Here is a 16,429-nt window from a genome sequence, read left to right as displayed (position 1 = left end):
AAAGTAAAACCAACTGAAGGTGTTTTACTTAGAAAACAGGGACAGGCCTGGTGACAGTGCTAGACAAAGGGACCCTGCCTGCTCTGTACCTGTCAACCCAGCCATCCCACACAAAGCCTATTTGCCATCAGCTGGCATTTTCCTCCATTTCAAGAACAAGCGTTGGCCAAACCTACCTCCTCTTTTGGCAAGCCTGTTTGCTCCTTCCGCTACCACCAAATTTAACCATATCCTTACAGGCTTTACACTTTCCACACTCAGGCTGTTGACAAATCTAAAACACATTTAAAAAGTAATCAAACGGTCATTAGTAACAGCTGGTAACCAGTTTTTGGTGAATTTAAAAACTGTACATTTAACCTCATTAGAAGTAAGGGAAGTAAGAGTTAGGAACAAGATACGAGGTTTGCATAGGTTAAGCCTGACACGTGGTGCCGGGACAGGTGTGGGGAAACGAGAACTCGCACTGCTCAAAGGATAAGTTGGTGACCCCACTCTGGAGAACGGTGTTCTAGATCAAACTTAAGCACATGACCTACACCCCAGCAATTCTGCTTCTAAGGAGAGAAGAGTCACAGGAAGCCTCGTTAGAATATCAAGCTGCCCATCACTGAGGGATAAGCTGGAAGAGTCACAATGAACTATTATGGAATAGTTAAAGTGTTAACTAGTGTGACCTCCAAACGGCTCCCGCGGAGATACTGAAGGTCACGTGTCAGACATAGGCTAGTCACGGAATTGGGGGCACCACAGTAAGGAGTGTTCCAGCTCACTTCTACTCCTGGCTTCTGGATGTCTTTGAATATGTCATGTTAACATTGTCTCTGGGAGATATCTGACTCACCTACTGGGGTATTGTGAGAATTCAATTTAAAATGTGCATGAATACAATTCGAAAGAGAAACAAACAAACACACATAACAGCTGTGAAAGATTCCAGTTTACGTATACTTTCTTAAAAAATTTTTTTAAAGCTTGGATACGTATGTGCTAGATGAAATAAAGTAAAACCACAACAAGAATGGCGAGGACATGCAAATTCCTATTTAAGGCCAGCCACCGAAGACAAAGGAGACACTCTGAAGTCAGTGGCCGGTGTGAACACAGGGCAGTTCTGAAGGCAGCTGCTGTATTTTTGTGTTTAAGTTTTCATCCAAGTTAAGTCAAATAGATACCAAAATACTGGGTTGGCCAAAAAGTTTGTTCGGGTTTTTCCGTAAGATTGGATGGAAAAACCCAAACGAACTTTGTGGCCTACCCAACAGACCCGATCCCTGGGTCATAGAATTAAGGGGATTAACTCCTCTAGAGTGAAGTAAATATATATTAAAAAATTCAGTAAGAGAGGTCTTTTCAGGCCTCAAAGCTAAGCTGGACACAGTCCCCACTTTCCCAGGGAACTGATGCCATGAGACAAGGCAGGCTCCTGGGTGGACGTCCCTACTTGGAGGAAGCAGCGCCTCTGTGGGGCAGTCACTCCCTCCGCCCTCACACCAGGGCCTGAGGACACGGTGGGATGCAGCCAGAGCAAAGGCACCCAGGAGGCCAGGCTCCTCTGCAACAACAGTGGCGCTGACGGCAAAGTGCCCGAGCACGCCTCCTTTGACAGCCGTCCCAGAAGACATGCAAGTCCCCCCAGATCACTAACTCTTCCTTCTAGCTTCTGTTTTAGGGGTCACATTTGGGCAGTGAGACTCTCAAGCCAGAAAGAGAAAGAAGTGAGTTCCTCAGAGATTACAAGGGGAGCAGGCAAGGTTACCTCGCAGACGCCACACCGCCGGCGTTTAAAGGCATTCTCCTTGTCTTCTTTGTCATCCTTCTCAATTTGCTCCGCAAAGAAAGTGTCAAAGATCTGGTAGACCAGCTTCGTAGTGGTGGCTTTGGTGGGGCCTCTGTCCTTCTCCTTGGCAGGATGCCGGATGGTCTGCCGCCTTTCAGCTCGCCTGGGAGAGAGTTTCCATGGTGTTAGCGGGCTGGGAAGGGCGCACAGGATGCTCTGCCTTCTGTCTCACGCCTTCAGTCTCATTCCTGCTGCATCCTTACCTTTTCCCCAGGGTGACCCCGGCCAACTTGATCAGGTCTCTCATGCAGGGGGTCAGGAAGATGGGCTGCTCGTCACTGTCCCCAGCCCGATCATAACTCTCTACTTGTTCCACCACAAACTGGGCGTGTCGAAGGAGAGAATCCTCTGTGAATCGATTCAGGTTGAGCATAGAAGGAGGAACAGTGGTCTTTTAGGAAAAAAAAAAAAAAAAAAAATCAGAAGTTTCCCTTAGGCTTAAGCAAAACTGGTCTAAATCAAACAAACCATTTCTGCTGACTCTGAACATGTTTTCTAGCACATCTCATGTAAACAGGTGTGAATCCCATATTGTGAATAACCTAAACCTCTTACCTCAATCTTATTGATCAGGTCTTCGTATGTTGAGTCAGGGTTGTTCTGCAGGAACTCAACTACTATCTTGCTTATGTAGATCTTCTCTTGCATCACGCTGAACAGTGGTGCATACTCTGGGCTGGGATCCATCAAAATGTATTCGGCAAATGCTGCAGTGAATAGATGTTTAAGAGAGCAGTTTGAACCTGATGGCAGCTACAGTGGCCAAAGGGCAGGGATGAGGCTACGAGGCCTACAGAACAGGCTAAGAGTCATTCTGTACCCAAATGTCAAAAAACATGAAGTACAGTCCAGAGTTAGCTCATTCAGAAGGGGCCTGTCTGAGCCAGCCAGAGGACGGAGACTGGCCAAGTGGCTTTCCTTTGGCTCGATTCTGGTTTTTGGAATTCGGCCTGGGTTTCAGCTGCAAGAACATGACCTGCTTTTACACCAGAGGGTCAGTTCCAGGGCCAGTTGTAGCTAATATAAGAGGCCATTCCAGGGACTTCCCTGGTGGTGCAGTGGTTAAGAATCCGCCTTACAATGGAGGGGATGCAGGTTCGATCCCTGGTCAGGGAACGAGGATCCCACATGCCATGGAGCAACTAAGCCCACACGCCACAACTACTGAGCTCACGCGCCTCAACTAGAGCCCACGTGCCGCAAACTACAGAGCCCACGCGCTCTGGAACCCACGCCACAACTACAGAGCCCACGTGCCCTGGAGCCCGCATGCCACAACTCAAGAAGAAGAAACCCGTACACCACAGCTAGATAGAAGCCCGCGCATCACAACGAAGAGCCCGCATGCCTCAACAAAGACCCGATGCAGCCAAAAATAAATAAGTAAATGATAAATCTTAAAAAAAAAAAAGAGGCCATTCCATTCAAACCTGACATGCTTTCCACATGGTCACGTGAGCCTAACACTTCCCAGAGCCCAACCAAGCCCCACAAAAGACAGGAGCGAAGGCCCCTTTCAGATCCCAGAAGAGTCCACGATTGGTCACATACTTACAGGTGCTAAAGCCAAGGAGAGCCTTTTCACCTCCATCAAAGCCAGCGATCCACCATTCATTTATTGGACCAAGATTTTTGCCATTAACACCACCTAAAAGGGGGGAAAAAAGTTTTCTGAAAGGGAAGTAGACTAAGACTATGCCTCTCAAAAACCCAGGAGGGTTAAGTGGCACTGAGTGCCCACCTGAGCCGACACCTCTTATCAGCCGAGCCGGGCAGTCCTTACTGGAGCCATCAGAGAGAGTCTGCTCGTAGCTGCTCACAGCCCAGTCTCAAGCCCTAACTTTAAGAGGCAATAGTTCCAGTTGAATACTGCTCTCATCTCAAAGTTCTGTTTGTAAACTGTCCCAAACAACCTGGAATGTGCCACTTACCTTCAGGAGACGGGTCATCCTCATATATTGGCTTTGCTGAACCAGAAAAGAGGAGCTCGACATCCTTCTCAATGAGGCCGGTGTCGATCGGGCACAGGTGACCTCGTTTACAGTACACGCTAGACAGGCGACAGAGTGGATTTACCAGCTGACCAAAGGCAGGCTGAAGTACAGTCAAGCTCAGACGCGAGGCGGACTACGTGCAGCCCCTAGACTCAGCTGTCTCCTTGGCTGCCAGAACACTGGCTCAGTGCAGTGTTCTTTCACCCAAACAGCTTCTACCTGATTCGCCCACCTGGGTCTCAAGAGTGTAAGTGTCTGAAAAGGCAACGTGGAGAGGTCAGCGAGACTGACAGTGGGATGGCGGGAAATCTCACAAGGGCGCCACCTGCTACACCCTCCCTCAGTGAGTTGCTAGCGGAGAAACACTGGCTTCTCAAACACATCCTACCCAGAGCTGTACAACCATCCCCTCTAGCTCCAAAATGTTCTTGTTGCTGAAAATGAAACCTCACACCCACTGAGCTGTGAGCCTGACCCTTCCCAGAGCCTGACCCTTCCCAGAGCCTGACCCTGACCCTTCCCAGAGCCTGACCCTGACCCTTCCCAGAGCCTGACCCTGACCCTTCCCAGAGCCTGACTCTTCCCAGAGCCTGACCCTGACCCTTCCCAGAGCCTGACCCTGACCCTTCCCAGAGCCTGACCCTGACCCTTCCCAGAGCCTGACCCTGACCCTTCCCAGAGCCCAACCAAGGGGCCTGGATCCTGCAGGGCTTTGCAGGCCGTGGCAGTGACACCGGGGTTTTCGGCGTACACCCCTGGCAACTACTAATCTGCTTTGTTCCTGTGGATTTACTGCTTCACAACATTTCATATATGGTTAATTTTGTGCTATGTGACTTTCATCTCATTAAAAAAAATTAAAATGAAGCACATTATACAACAGCATAAAAGGTGAGGTACATCAAGGACATTGGAAGGAGGGACTTCCACCTCCCTCTGAGGGTTCAGCCTCAAGTTTAAGGGCATCTACTGCCTAGAGATGCTCCTTGACATTTGAGAGAATGTGCATCATTAAGCAGGATGCCAAACTTGAGAAAATCATGGGGTTGGGGTGGGTTCTGCTTATGAACCTGCTCATGCTGGCCTCGAGGCCAGAGGTGCCGTGCTACCCGTCAGAGTCCAAGCGGGTCACGTGGAATCCGTGAAGGTCTGCGAGCACCACCACGCTCCCACCACCTAGGCCCTTGGAAACCAAAAATCCGCATCTTGGACTCTCACACAATTTAAAAAAATTAAAACATGACCACTTTGAGTGGAGTTCCCCTACCAGGCGTGGTAGGCAGACACGGGTCACAGCCTTGCCATCAGGACCTGAAGATGTGGGAAAGATGGACCAAGGGAGGGCAGGACACCACAGACGCACAGAAGAGGAGGACCCAGCGCCCAGCCTGACGGGCTGTCCACACGCTCCCTCAGTAGAGGTGACATCAGGGAGAAGTGCCAAGTCCCAGGCAGGAGCAGGACCCACTGGTTCACAGGAAGGGCTTGTTTCCACCTGCCACTTTCAGCCCAAGTACCAGAGGTAAACAGAGTTCCTAATTAACCCAGGTGGTCTGGCTCCAATGGCCTGATGCTACAAAGGCATGTCATTCCTAGGAAGAGTGTTCTTACTGCCACCTTCCCAACCTCCTATTCTTGAGGAGTGGCCAAGAGATCCCAAGCCCTGACACTCCTGACTACAGCGGCCCCAGCCCCTGGTTCTCCTGAACCTCTGCCCCAGGAATGCCACAGGGAAGCATGAGGCCATGAACGTCAGCAATGCCAACAGCACGTTTCACCTGTGCTGTCAGGCAGAGGTTGAGCCAGGGGACCGCTGGTAGGTGGCCAGCATCCCACTACGGATCAGGATCCTGATCGTGGAGCGTGGGAGACACCACCAACCACAGCGAGTGCACAGGGTACTGCAGGAGAAACATACCGGGGTTTCCCTGGGCCCAGAGCCCCCCAGCCCACTGTGGGGCAGGAGGGTCGGAAAGGCTGCCCAGAAACGATTCCACCTGAGGCTACGAGAGGCGATCCGCCCCCCCTACTGTTCTCCGGCCCAGGGAGCGGAAAAGCACGTGCCACGGCCTGAAAGGAGACGTGGGCTGGTCCTGGAGCCAAGCCATTTCCCACAAGAAGCAAAGTGAAGCACCCCCAGTGAGGGGACAGAACGGAACCAAGGGGGCTGGAGAGCACGGGCACTCTGCTCACTCACAGGCCCGTCTGGGCCCTTCCAAAGGTACAGCCCAGATGCCACGGACCTCCACGCCGAAGACCCCGGCATCACTGCCACGGCATGCAACGCCCTGCAGGGTCCAGGCCCCTCCCCGGGCCCCTGTTCCCCTACCACTCACCCCCAGCCCCTCTGCTCCAGCCACACAGCCTCTCACTTAGTCTCCCCCAGCCAACGTGCCCACCTCCCAGCCTCCACCTGCCGTTCCCTTCTCCTGGATGTCTTTCCCTCACTATCCCCTCGGCTTGTTCTCAAGCCACCGAGGTCTTTCCTCCAGTCCCTTCCTCTCCATTCTAAACAACTTTCCCCCACCCGCTCTCTGCTCCCCATGCTTTTCACATCTGTCACAGTGTTACTACCTGACAGGCCTAACTTTTGTTCTGCCTCCATAAGACCAGGGAGCTGAGGTGCTGCATCTGTAACACCTCGTGCAGGACCTAGCACACAGCTGGCCCTCACCTGAATGAGCTTCAGGATGCACACCTGCTCAAGAGCTAACAGGTAGAGCTGTAACCACCCACCCACCCGCCCCACCACCACCAGCAAACGTCTACCAGACGTCTACCAGCTTGCTGGCCCTTATCTCGTGTTAGCAGCTTAAGAAATGTTGCAGGTTAGGTGTTAAAAACTTCACTAGGATATTAAGAACTTAGGTGTCTTTAGGAAAATGCCCCGTTACGATAAAGCAGAGGCGTATCAGTTACCTGAAGCAGGTCAGTTTGTGTTGGGGAAAATCCTCGTAACTCTCAAAGCCAGATTCATTGGCATCAAATATGGACAGTCTCTCATTTGTCAACAACTGTATCTCTTCCACCTGAGAGACAATGACCATTAACTAGAGACACAAGAGACAGGACACTATCAATATAAGGCTGAAAACACAGCTGGAACTTACTGCATCAGGGGGATGCTGTTCATATCTTAGCTCGGGGTCATCCAGGTACTGTCCGCACTCAATGCACTTCAGAGGATCGGTCTGTGGAGGCACGAACACAAACGGCGCTCAGAGGGCCAGCCCCAAGCAATCGCATTAGTGGCGCACAACTGGTTTTACTCCCAGATATATGTTTACCTTGGAGGACAATACTGCCATTTTGGTTCGAGCCATTTTCTTCTCAGTTCTGGGAACGAAGCAGAAGATTTTTTTAGTCATTTCACAACATATCAGAATCTGCCATCAGTTATACCTGATCCACCAGACACAGATGAGCACCCCCTGCTGCATAAGGGACAAGGTGCGAGGCCGTAAGCGTCTTCACCACGCGGAGGGGATCTGCCTCACACGGCAGAATTGGAACGTCTCGGTCCTGGGCTCACACTCCATCACATACAAAGCTAAGGCTGCTCTAGAATTCACTAAAAGCCCCTTTATCTTTCTTTCTAGGACAACCATTTTAATATTATGATCTGCTTTGTATAAAGACAAAAATAAGTTCTTACGGTTCTTTGCATGTAGTTCTGCGTCTCTTCTCCTCCTAAATGGAGAAAACAAAAGAGTGAAAGGTAAAAAAGTATTTTCCATCTGGATAATGCTTCAGAGTTAAGAATTTAATGTACATGGTTATCACAAAACCTAGTCAGAGGCAGGAAGGCAGTCAGAGAACCAGTGAGACCCAAGCCATCTCCAGTGTCTAGTCTTATAAACAAAATTCTTTTTTTAAAATAAATGTATTTATTTTCTTTTATTTATTTTTGGCTGTGTTGGGTCTTTGTTGCTGCACGTGGGCTTTCTCTAGTTGCGGCGAGCAGGGGCTACTCTTCGTTGCAGCGCACGGGCTTCTCATTGTGGTGGCTTCTCTCGTTGCGGAGCATGGGCTCTAGGCACGTAGTAGTTGGGGCACGTGGGCTCAGTAGTTGTGGCGCACGGGCTTAATTTCTCCGTGGCATGTGGGATCTTCCCGGACCAGGGCTCAAACCCGTGTTCCCTGCATTGGCAGACGGATTCTTAACCACTGCGCCACCAGGGAAGCCCCTAAACAAAATTCTTATAACCAGACTTCCTTAAAAGACTCGTAAGACCACTTTAAAAAAACAAACAACAAACAAAAAATAGCTTTACTGTATAAGTGGTACCTCAGAGTAAGTATATAATTGAAGAGGGGTACTATGGACTGAGTTGCGTCCCTGGCCCCCCACCCAATTCCTACGTTGAAGCCCTAACACCAAATGTGACTGTATTTGGAGATAAGGCTTTTAAGGAAGTGACTATGGTTAAATGAGGTCACAAGGGTGTGGACCTAATCCAATAGGGCTGGGGACCTTAGAAAGAGGAAGGGACACCAGAGCTCTTTCTCCCTACGTGCTTGCACAGGGAAAGGCCATGTAAGGACCCGGCAAGAAGGCAGCCGTCCACAAGCCAGGAAGAAAGACTTCTCCAGAAATTAACCCTGCTGGCACTTTGAACTTTTACTTCCAGTCTCCAGAACTGTAAGAAAATACATGTCTATTGGTTAAGTCACCCAGACTGTCATATTTTGTTATGGCAGCCCCTGCTGACTAATATATGAGAAAATTTATTTTTAGAATTATTTTGGGTAAACGAAGGAATGATAGAACACAACTATCACAATCTGCAACTCCCAGTGAAATAATGGATTTAAGCAATGACTGTTAAAAACATCAGGCGAAAAGCTGAGGGGAACTTTGTAATGGATGGATCAGGCAGAAGGCACCTGAGCTCAGTGATCAATCGTAACACCTCAAAAAGATAACCATGCCTTATGGTATGATGTAACAGGAAGTACACAGCATCACCTCAGAAGTACTCTGGAAAACAAGAGACCTGCCTCTGGTCAAGCCTCTGGACCTAACTACCGGTCTGCAGGCGGACAGGGCTGGAGGGATATGTCAAGCCTGAGAACCCACAGACGCTACAGGTAAGCTGGCTGGTTCCACCAACTGCAAGTAAGAGGACAGGGTGAAGCTGCAGATGACATATTGAGGACAAACAGGAACCAAGTATATTATATAGGCTTTGTTGGGGTCCTGAATCCAACTGTTAAACACACAATGGAGACCATCAGGGAAATCTGAACAGAGATTAGGTTTTTATATTATTGTGCTATGATAATGGTATAGTGGTGATTTTTTTAAAATAAATTTATTTATTTATTTATTTTTAATTTTTGGCTGAGTTGGGTCTTTGTTACTGCGCATGGGCTTTTCTCTAGTTGCACCGAGTGGGGGCTACTCTTCATTGTGGTGCGCAGGCTTCTCATTGCAGTGGCTTCTCTTGTGGAGCACGGGCTCTACGCGTGCAGGCTTCATTAGTTGTGGCTCACAGGCTCTAGAGCGCAGGCTCAGTAGTTGTGGCGCACGGGCTTAGTTGCTCCGTGGCATGTGGGATCTTCCTGGACCAGGGCTCGAACCCGTGTCCCCTGCATTGACAGGTGGATTCTTAACCACTGCGCCACCAGGGAAGCCCAGTGGTGATGTTTAAGAAGAGACTCCTCTCCTTTTAGAAGCACTTCTGTAGATATTTCAGCAATACGTCTGGGATCTGTTTATCTTCAGGGTGAGGGAGGGTAAGGAGAATGAGTAAGGCTTGGGTAAAACATGCCTAATCATGGGTTGATAACTGTTGAAGGCTGATGAGAATGTGAGGGTTTGCTACCCTTTTCTGCCTACCTTGGGGTATGTTTGAATGTTTCCATAAGAAAAATTGTTTAAAAATCACTTTAACATATTCCAGCCAATGGGATATTATGAAACACAGTAGAATTGAAAAAACTAGGCCTTACCTTTTCATCCTCATCTTTCTCATCAGAAACTTGTGGTTTTACTCTTTCAGGTTCTTTTTCTTCTGGTCTCCGTTTGCTAGCTCTATTGGATAAACAAATAAGTCAGATGTTAGCTTAAAAAAAAAACAAAACTATATTGCCAATTCACATAAAAAATGACAAACTAATGTCTTCCTACAGAAAAGCAAACTATTCAGAATAGATCTGGCGAACAAACAGACACTTTCTTCCCATCCAAAAAAGAAAGTCCCCTTGTCACAGTAGCTCCAAAGGTGTGTCACTAACTCGTGATCCTGAAAGGAGGCCTTCAGAAGCCCCATGTGACCCTCAGACGTGGGGCCTGATGAGAGGTGCTGGAAACTAAGAGACACGTGACAGTGCAGTGACGGGAGTGCTACCCACGTAGCAGAGGGTGTCAGGTAAGATGGGGCCCAAAGTCTGGTTTCTTATCCAGCCCCGCCCAAACTGATCCAATCTTCCAATAGCACCAGCAATTCCCTGTAAACCTCTACATCACAGATCTCCAACAGTTATTTCGCTAATTTAAATTACACAAAGCACAGCACAAAAGCACAAGTATTTTAACCACTTACAGATCTTTGGGTTGACTTCTGTGCCTCTTTTCATCCTGAGAGGGGAAAGTGTGGGTGGAGAAATAAAGGGGGGAAAATTAATTTCTGAGCAAGAGTGAGACAAAACCCCAAAGGATCAGTTAATGATTGCAGCACTGTGGAATGAGAGAACAGGAAAATCTGGGCAGGTCTACAGGGTAGAGATGAGGCTTCAAAAATGTTAACTCAGTTCCCTAACGCCTACAAACAAGAGTTGACCGGTAGTTGGCAAACTTCCTGTAAAGGGCAAACAGACATTTTCAGATTGACAAGCTGCAGACCTGTGTCACAGCTACTCAACTCTGCCACTGTAGCACAAAAGCAGCCAGAAGCAATACATAAGTGAAATGGCATGACTGTGTTCCAATAAAAGTTTATGAAAACAGGCAGAGGGCCAGATTTGGCCTGTGGATCATAGTTTACCAACCCCTGTCCTAGGATAGCTCAAAGTAAAAGGGAATATTATAGCCATTTTGCTTATGTTGGCCAAAATGCCTATAGCTCCATCTGTCATTTGGTCAGGGGTGAAGATGTCATATAGACAGGCATTGGGACAGCAGGAGTTGGGTAGGGGGTGACAACACTAAACTTCGGAATCTAGTATGGGAAAGAAATAGAAGCAGGAATTCCTGACTTGGTCACCAACTCATTAAAAACAGCTGAGCCTCCATACAAAAAATACCTTTTGGATATGCAACTCACCTCTAGAAAGCGAGAAATGTACACATAGATTAAAACAGAAGAAAAGTCAACAATATTAGACAAAGTCAAATGTTTGATCCTTTTGTCCTTTTCTGCCGTGAGGCAAAAGTGCCGGCTGTGCGGTCTAAAGCTCCTGCCAGCTGCCGTCTGAGGAAAATGGGTGGTTTGACACCACCGCTAAGATCTCTCTAGATCTGAAGGGATGCCAGGCAAGTGCTGGCAGTAAGGTAATGAATAACCAGACAGAAAAGATGAGAGACAATAAGATGTTAGATAGAACAAGCTGGGGGAAACACCGAAAGGATCATCTGCCATAGAACAAGAAGGGGTGCCCGCTGGAAGCGAGAACGCTCAAGACCCAGCAAGTCTGACCTCTGGCTCTGCTCTCTAGATCTCAGACAGAAAACCAGAGACAATCCTGGGACCACCCTAGTTTGGCTTCTCTTAGACAGGGACCAAACTGCTAAGGAGCTTAAGAGTCCTGTGCTGCGGCCCCCAGCGGCTGTATCCCCCTCCCCTGGAGTTCACAGCCCTGTGGATAACCTTGCCGCCCAGGACGTTTACACAGGCCCACCCCTGGATCAATGTACAGTGTTTTAGGGTTTAAATGTGTTCACTTAGCTGAACTGGGGAAGCTGGCAGGGAAGGGAGGAGCTAGGCTCAGAAGAACTCAGGAGACTGACTGGTTGATAAAGCAGCACAAGCGTGATGACACCATGTAACTGGGGGGACACGTCAAGCCTTCTCAGGGCAGAGGCTCTGAAGAGAAGTTGGTCCCACGCCTTAGTCCAGGCACACAGAGGCCCTCCCCACTGTTATGATAAACAGACAACTGAACACTCACTATGTATCAGGCGCTGACACGAAGTGACAGCCACCAACCCCCATGAAGGGGAGCAGGTAACCTGCCCAGAGCCACCCCACGGGCAGGTAGGGCTGGACTTGAACACAGAGCCCTACCCCACGGCATTGCTCCCCACCAGCTGGGAACGTAAGGATCAGGTAGAGGTAAGTGACAGAGTCAGTCTTTACTTTGTCTTCTCCTTCATTCATTTCAGCCTGAGCTCCTCCGGGCCTCGCATCTCCGTCTGGCTCCTCCTTAGATTTCTGTTTAGGTGTTCTGCCGCAGAACGAAACACACAGTCAGCTCAGCAGCCCCAGTGAGGGGTTTACACGGTCTCCTCCCCAAAGTTAGAGCATGGATTGTCTTTCTTATCTGAAGGGCAAGTTTTCAGAGCAAGAAACCCAAAAGGCATTTATTACTTCAAGAAGTATGAACTCGGAAGCACCATCAACACTTCACCTGAGTGTTGCTGACACGCAGTAGTTTAAAAACAGAAGAGACAACAGGGCTCCACTGATCTCTGGTAACCTGATGGGAATCCTGCCTGTGGTGGATTCCTGTGCAGGTTTGCTAGCTGGCCTGAGGTGCCGTCTGGAAAGTCCTCACCTCTCCTTCCGCCAGGGCCCGGCCACTCAGTTCAGGTGTTCTGCCCACCCCAGACTCAGGCCCAGTCTCAACATTTGCTTCAGCCCACTGCCTGTCAGAGGCTGCTTTCCACTTCTGCCCTCAGGCGCTGCCACTGCCAGGAGAGCACACCCAGGCTGGCCAAGTCTTGGGGCTGAAGCGGGTCCACCTGACCAAGATCAGCCAATGGCCACTGAGCCGCAAACATGTAAGCTCAAAACATGCTTACTCTTGTAAGCCACTGAGCTTTGGGGCAGTTTGTCATACAGCGTTTTCACAGCTGTGGGGAAGAGACAGAGCTGCTCAATGCCCTTTAACCACCACCTGACTAACTGCTTGCTGTATGAGCACCACTAAGAACAGGCCTGGGGTCAAGGTCAGCTAAATCTCAGCTGACCTCAGCCTTCACTGTGGTGGTCTGACCTTCCACGAGCAGAAGTCACCCACACATTACATGTATGATCAGTGCACTTAACACTGTCCAATCCATTATTTTTACCAGAATGCTTATTTTAGCAAGTAAGCTTCACAAAGTACAAAGGCATGTTAACTATACTTACAGTTCTTTGGTTTGGCTTCTGAGTCTCTTTTCTTCCTAAGTGGAGGGGAGGGGGAGACAAAAAAAAAAAGACTAATTTTTCCATTTGATTTGAATCTTTCTACTAAAGAGTTTTACGGAAATAAAATACCTAAACTGATCCTACAGTCTAGTTGGAATAAAGATTCTCTTCTTTCAAGACAGCACATTTTTGGGACTTTCCTGGTGGTCCAGTGGCTAAGACTCCGTGTTCCCAATGCTGGGGGCCCAGGTTCGATCCCTGGTCGGGGAACTGGATCCACATGCCACAACTAAGAGTTTGCATGCCACAACTAAAGATCCCAAATGCCGAAATAAATTAAAAAAAAAAAAAAAAAAGGCACTTTTTTTGGTGGGGTAGGTAGGCAGGAAGTTAAATAACTCTTAGACAGATACTGGTGCTTAAGAGGGATTTGGGGGCAAAATACTATCACTTGTCATTATTAAGTGTTGACAGTCTCATAGAAAACTTTATCAAAGCTAGGAATCTAATAAAGAAATGAAGTAGAATGACCCAATCTGGAAAAGAGCTCCATCTCAAACATGGACAACAAATTGTTTTGAGCCTGAATTTAGAGAGCTAAACACTCCTCTCCAGAGAGCAGAAGTCAGCCTCAGGAACCCCACACACTTTGTAAGGAGATCACAAAGGTTGGCGATGTTAACAGAAGAAACACTTTGCAGACCTTCCTACTGGAAGAAGAGATCCTGGGAGTCTGGTCACAGACAAGGGATTTCAATCTTGCCCTAAAATCCTTCTTTGGAGGGTGGTGGTCAAGCTATCCCACTAGAACCGCTTCTTCTCAAACAATTCAACATGTGTCCCAACTGTAACTGCTGCTAACTTTAACTAGGATCAGGGTAGGGAAGTGATCAGTTAAAGACTACTTTCAAGTACGAAATGATTCAAGAATTATACATCTTAGTTGATTCCCCATTAGGACAAAATAACAGAGACCCATCCTTTAACAGGCTCTCAATAAGGGCACACACCACCCATTTGAGTTTCTAAGAAACTTCTAATCAATGTCTTAATAAAACCAAAAGGGACCTGCTATTGTTCTACCACCTGTGACTGACCAATGTCAGCCCTTCGTCATATGGGGCAGTGCTGTCTAATGGTAAAGCTTCCAGTATCAGACCCCCAATTCCTTCTCCTACCCCCTCCCATGGGGGTTCAGTGGGTACATCTGTATTTCACAGAACCTTAAACTCTGATTTTACAAAGGAGCTGGAGGTCTGGGCAAAGAACTCGTCTGATCTCAGTTAAGAATGCAACTTTATACCTGGATGATACTATAGCACTTTAGCACCTCATGTGTTTGAAAATGAGACCTTCACAAGGACCTCATGGGCAGGAGAGGCAGGCAGGCGAGGGGACAGACTGAAACTCTGTGACTGATCAAGTAGCAGAGGTCCAGCTGACTTCCAGGCCTACCGCTGATTTACTATCACCAGAGCCAGGTAACACACCTTCCACATAGAGAACCAGAAGAAAAATGAGTTTGAAGAGCATTTTGGATAAATTCAAGGTCATTTTGATCGTTAGTGAAAGTCATTCTGTTCCTACACGCTCCCCACACCCTGACCCCCCTTCCTAGAACCAAATGGGTTCTGAGATTAGGTGGAAGTGACAAACCCAGAGGTGACCAGGCTTTACTTTATCATCTCTTTCTTCTTCTTCCACATGTGTTCCTGGTCTTACTCTTCCCGGTTCTTCTGCAGAGAGCGGTCCAGCAATTCTGTCAAGCAAAATCACACACCCTAAGGATGACTTTCACCGACTCCTCCCGTGGAGGCAGTTTTCAAAAGGTCTTCCTTCCTACCCACCGCCCCCAAAAATCAATCTTCATCTCAGGAGCCCTGAAAGGCACATATTACCTCAACATTTAATATTTAATACAATCTTTAGATCTAGTTCTGATAACGGCCAGTTGCCCCCAATTCACTCTTTGCAAGAGAATTCTACCTGAATCACAAGGTCAATAATCTGACTGCAAACTCGGCATCCTTAAGCTATCTATGGTCACCCTGGCAACTCACTATAAAGTTCTTCTTTTTAGAAGATTTCAGAAAAGTAATTTCAGTCATCAAGATTACATATTGCACAGAAAAGGTTTATTATTCTTACCGTTCTCTGGATGTAACTCTACGTCTCTTTTCCTCCTATGTGGAGAGAAGGGAAAAAGAGAAAAACAGTATTTCAAAGGAAGATCAAAACCAAAAGCATGAGTCAAAGTATTAAATAGATACATGTGATGTGGTTAAAAACAGGGGTTGAGGGGTAATCTGGGTTTGGGGGAGATCTGGGCAACCTTCAGCCTGGTGTTGATGTCCCACCACCCTCAAAACAAAGAGAGGCCCAGGAGCTGGCCCGGCACACATCCGGGCACTAGAGGTCATCTAGTGACGGTACGTAAAGTCAAAGATCCACTTCATGTCAGGAATTTGTTAATACTAGAAAAAAGCCAAAGTAGTAATTTGGGATTCACATCAGGAAGTGACGATGACAACCTAAACTGGACACCAGCTCTTCTCTGATGAACACCTTAGTACACTACTTCCCTACGTTCACAACACTTGCCAACTCCAGGATGTCTGTACTTATGTATCTAAGAGGGATAAAAATATTGTGGTGATGAAACCGATCTACGTCTTGTTTGAGGTGGAGGTTACCAGAATGCTTGCATGCGTACATGTGACTATACATGCATAGTGAATAAAGTCTGTAAATTACGCCGATGTCCATGTTCTGGTTTTGCTATTACAGTTATGTGGGACGCCACCATTGGAGAAAGTTGGGTAAACTACACAGAACCCCTGTACTATATTATACGGAATTAATCTGTATGTGTATATATAAAATTCTGCCTCCAGACTGCCTTTAGACTTGAGCTACAACATCAGCTCTTCCCCAGGTCTGCCTCTCTTGGCCTGTCCTGCATATTTCAGACTCGCCAGCCTGAAATCGTGTGACTCAGTTGCTTAAATTAATCTCATATATACAGACATCACTGGGTCTGTTTCTCTGGAGAACCCTAAGATAGATTTTATACTAATATACTACAGTAATCTATACATACATATAATCTGAAACAATATAGAAGAAACTGATGAATACTCGCTTCTCAAAGGAAGGACAGGACGGAGGGGGGGGGAGTACCACCCCTAGGTACCAAACAGCCTTTTGTACTGTTTTACCAAATGCATGTATTTAATACCTGTTTTAAAAAACATAGTGAGATCTCAAAACTTTAAATTGACTAAAGTAAGATTCTCTCT

The 16,429-nt window shown here is 47.6% G+C and overlaps 1 protein-coding gene across 7 annotated transcripts in view; it reads right to left on the bottom strand.

Moving 5' to 3' along the window:
- DNMT1 (DNA methyltransferase 1) overlaps positions 1 to 16,429 on the bottom strand; it is a 42,368-nt gene that overhangs the window by 13,506 nt on the left and 12,433 nt on the right. For 5 of the 7 annotated variants that reach the window (XM_082380603.1, XM_082380598.1, XM_082380599.1 and 2 more), the window contains exons 7-22: positions 15,279 to 15,313; positions 14,787 to 14,889; positions 13,131 to 13,165; positions 12,135 to 12,222; positions 10,383 to 10,417; positions 9,790 to 9,871; positions 7,490 to 7,524; positions 7,122 to 7,170; positions 6,945 to 7,025; positions 6,754 to 6,863; positions 3,772 to 3,890; positions 3,396 to 3,488; positions 2,396 to 2,547; positions 2,044 to 2,231; positions 1,760 to 1,943; positions 177 to 274 (exon numbers count right to left, since the gene is read on the bottom strand). In XM_082380603.1, coding sequence (XP_082236729.1) covers positions 177 to 274; positions 1,760 to 1,943; positions 2,044 to 2,231; positions 2,396 to 2,547; positions 3,396 to 3,488; positions 3,772 to 3,890; positions 6,754 to 6,863; positions 6,945 to 7,025; positions 7,122 to 7,170; positions 7,490 to 7,524; positions 9,790 to 9,871; positions 10,383 to 10,417; positions 12,135 to 12,222; positions 13,131 to 13,165; positions 14,787 to 14,889; positions 15,279 to 15,313 — 1,487 coding nt within the window. The remainder of the gene's footprint in view (positions 1 to 176; positions 275 to 1,759; positions 1,944 to 2,043; positions 2,232 to 2,395; positions 2,548 to 3,395; positions 3,489 to 3,771; positions 3,891 to 6,753; positions 6,864 to 6,944; positions 7,026 to 7,121; positions 7,171 to 7,489; positions 7,525 to 9,789; positions 9,872 to 10,382; positions 10,418 to 12,134; positions 12,223 to 13,130; positions 13,166 to 14,786; positions 14,890 to 15,278; positions 15,314 to 16,429) is intronic. The other 2 variants (XM_082380600.1, XM_082380601.1) reach the window with 1 other exon arrangement.

Source organism: Balaenoptera borealis (genome assembly GCF_965194805.1).
Source record: "Balaenoptera borealis genome assembly, chromosome: 2".
NCBI classification, from domain to species: domain Eukaryota; kingdom Metazoa; phylum Chordata; class Mammalia; order Artiodactyla; family Balaenopteridae; genus Balaenoptera; species Balaenoptera borealis.
This window is presented reverse-complemented; position numbering and strand designations above follow the sequence as displayed.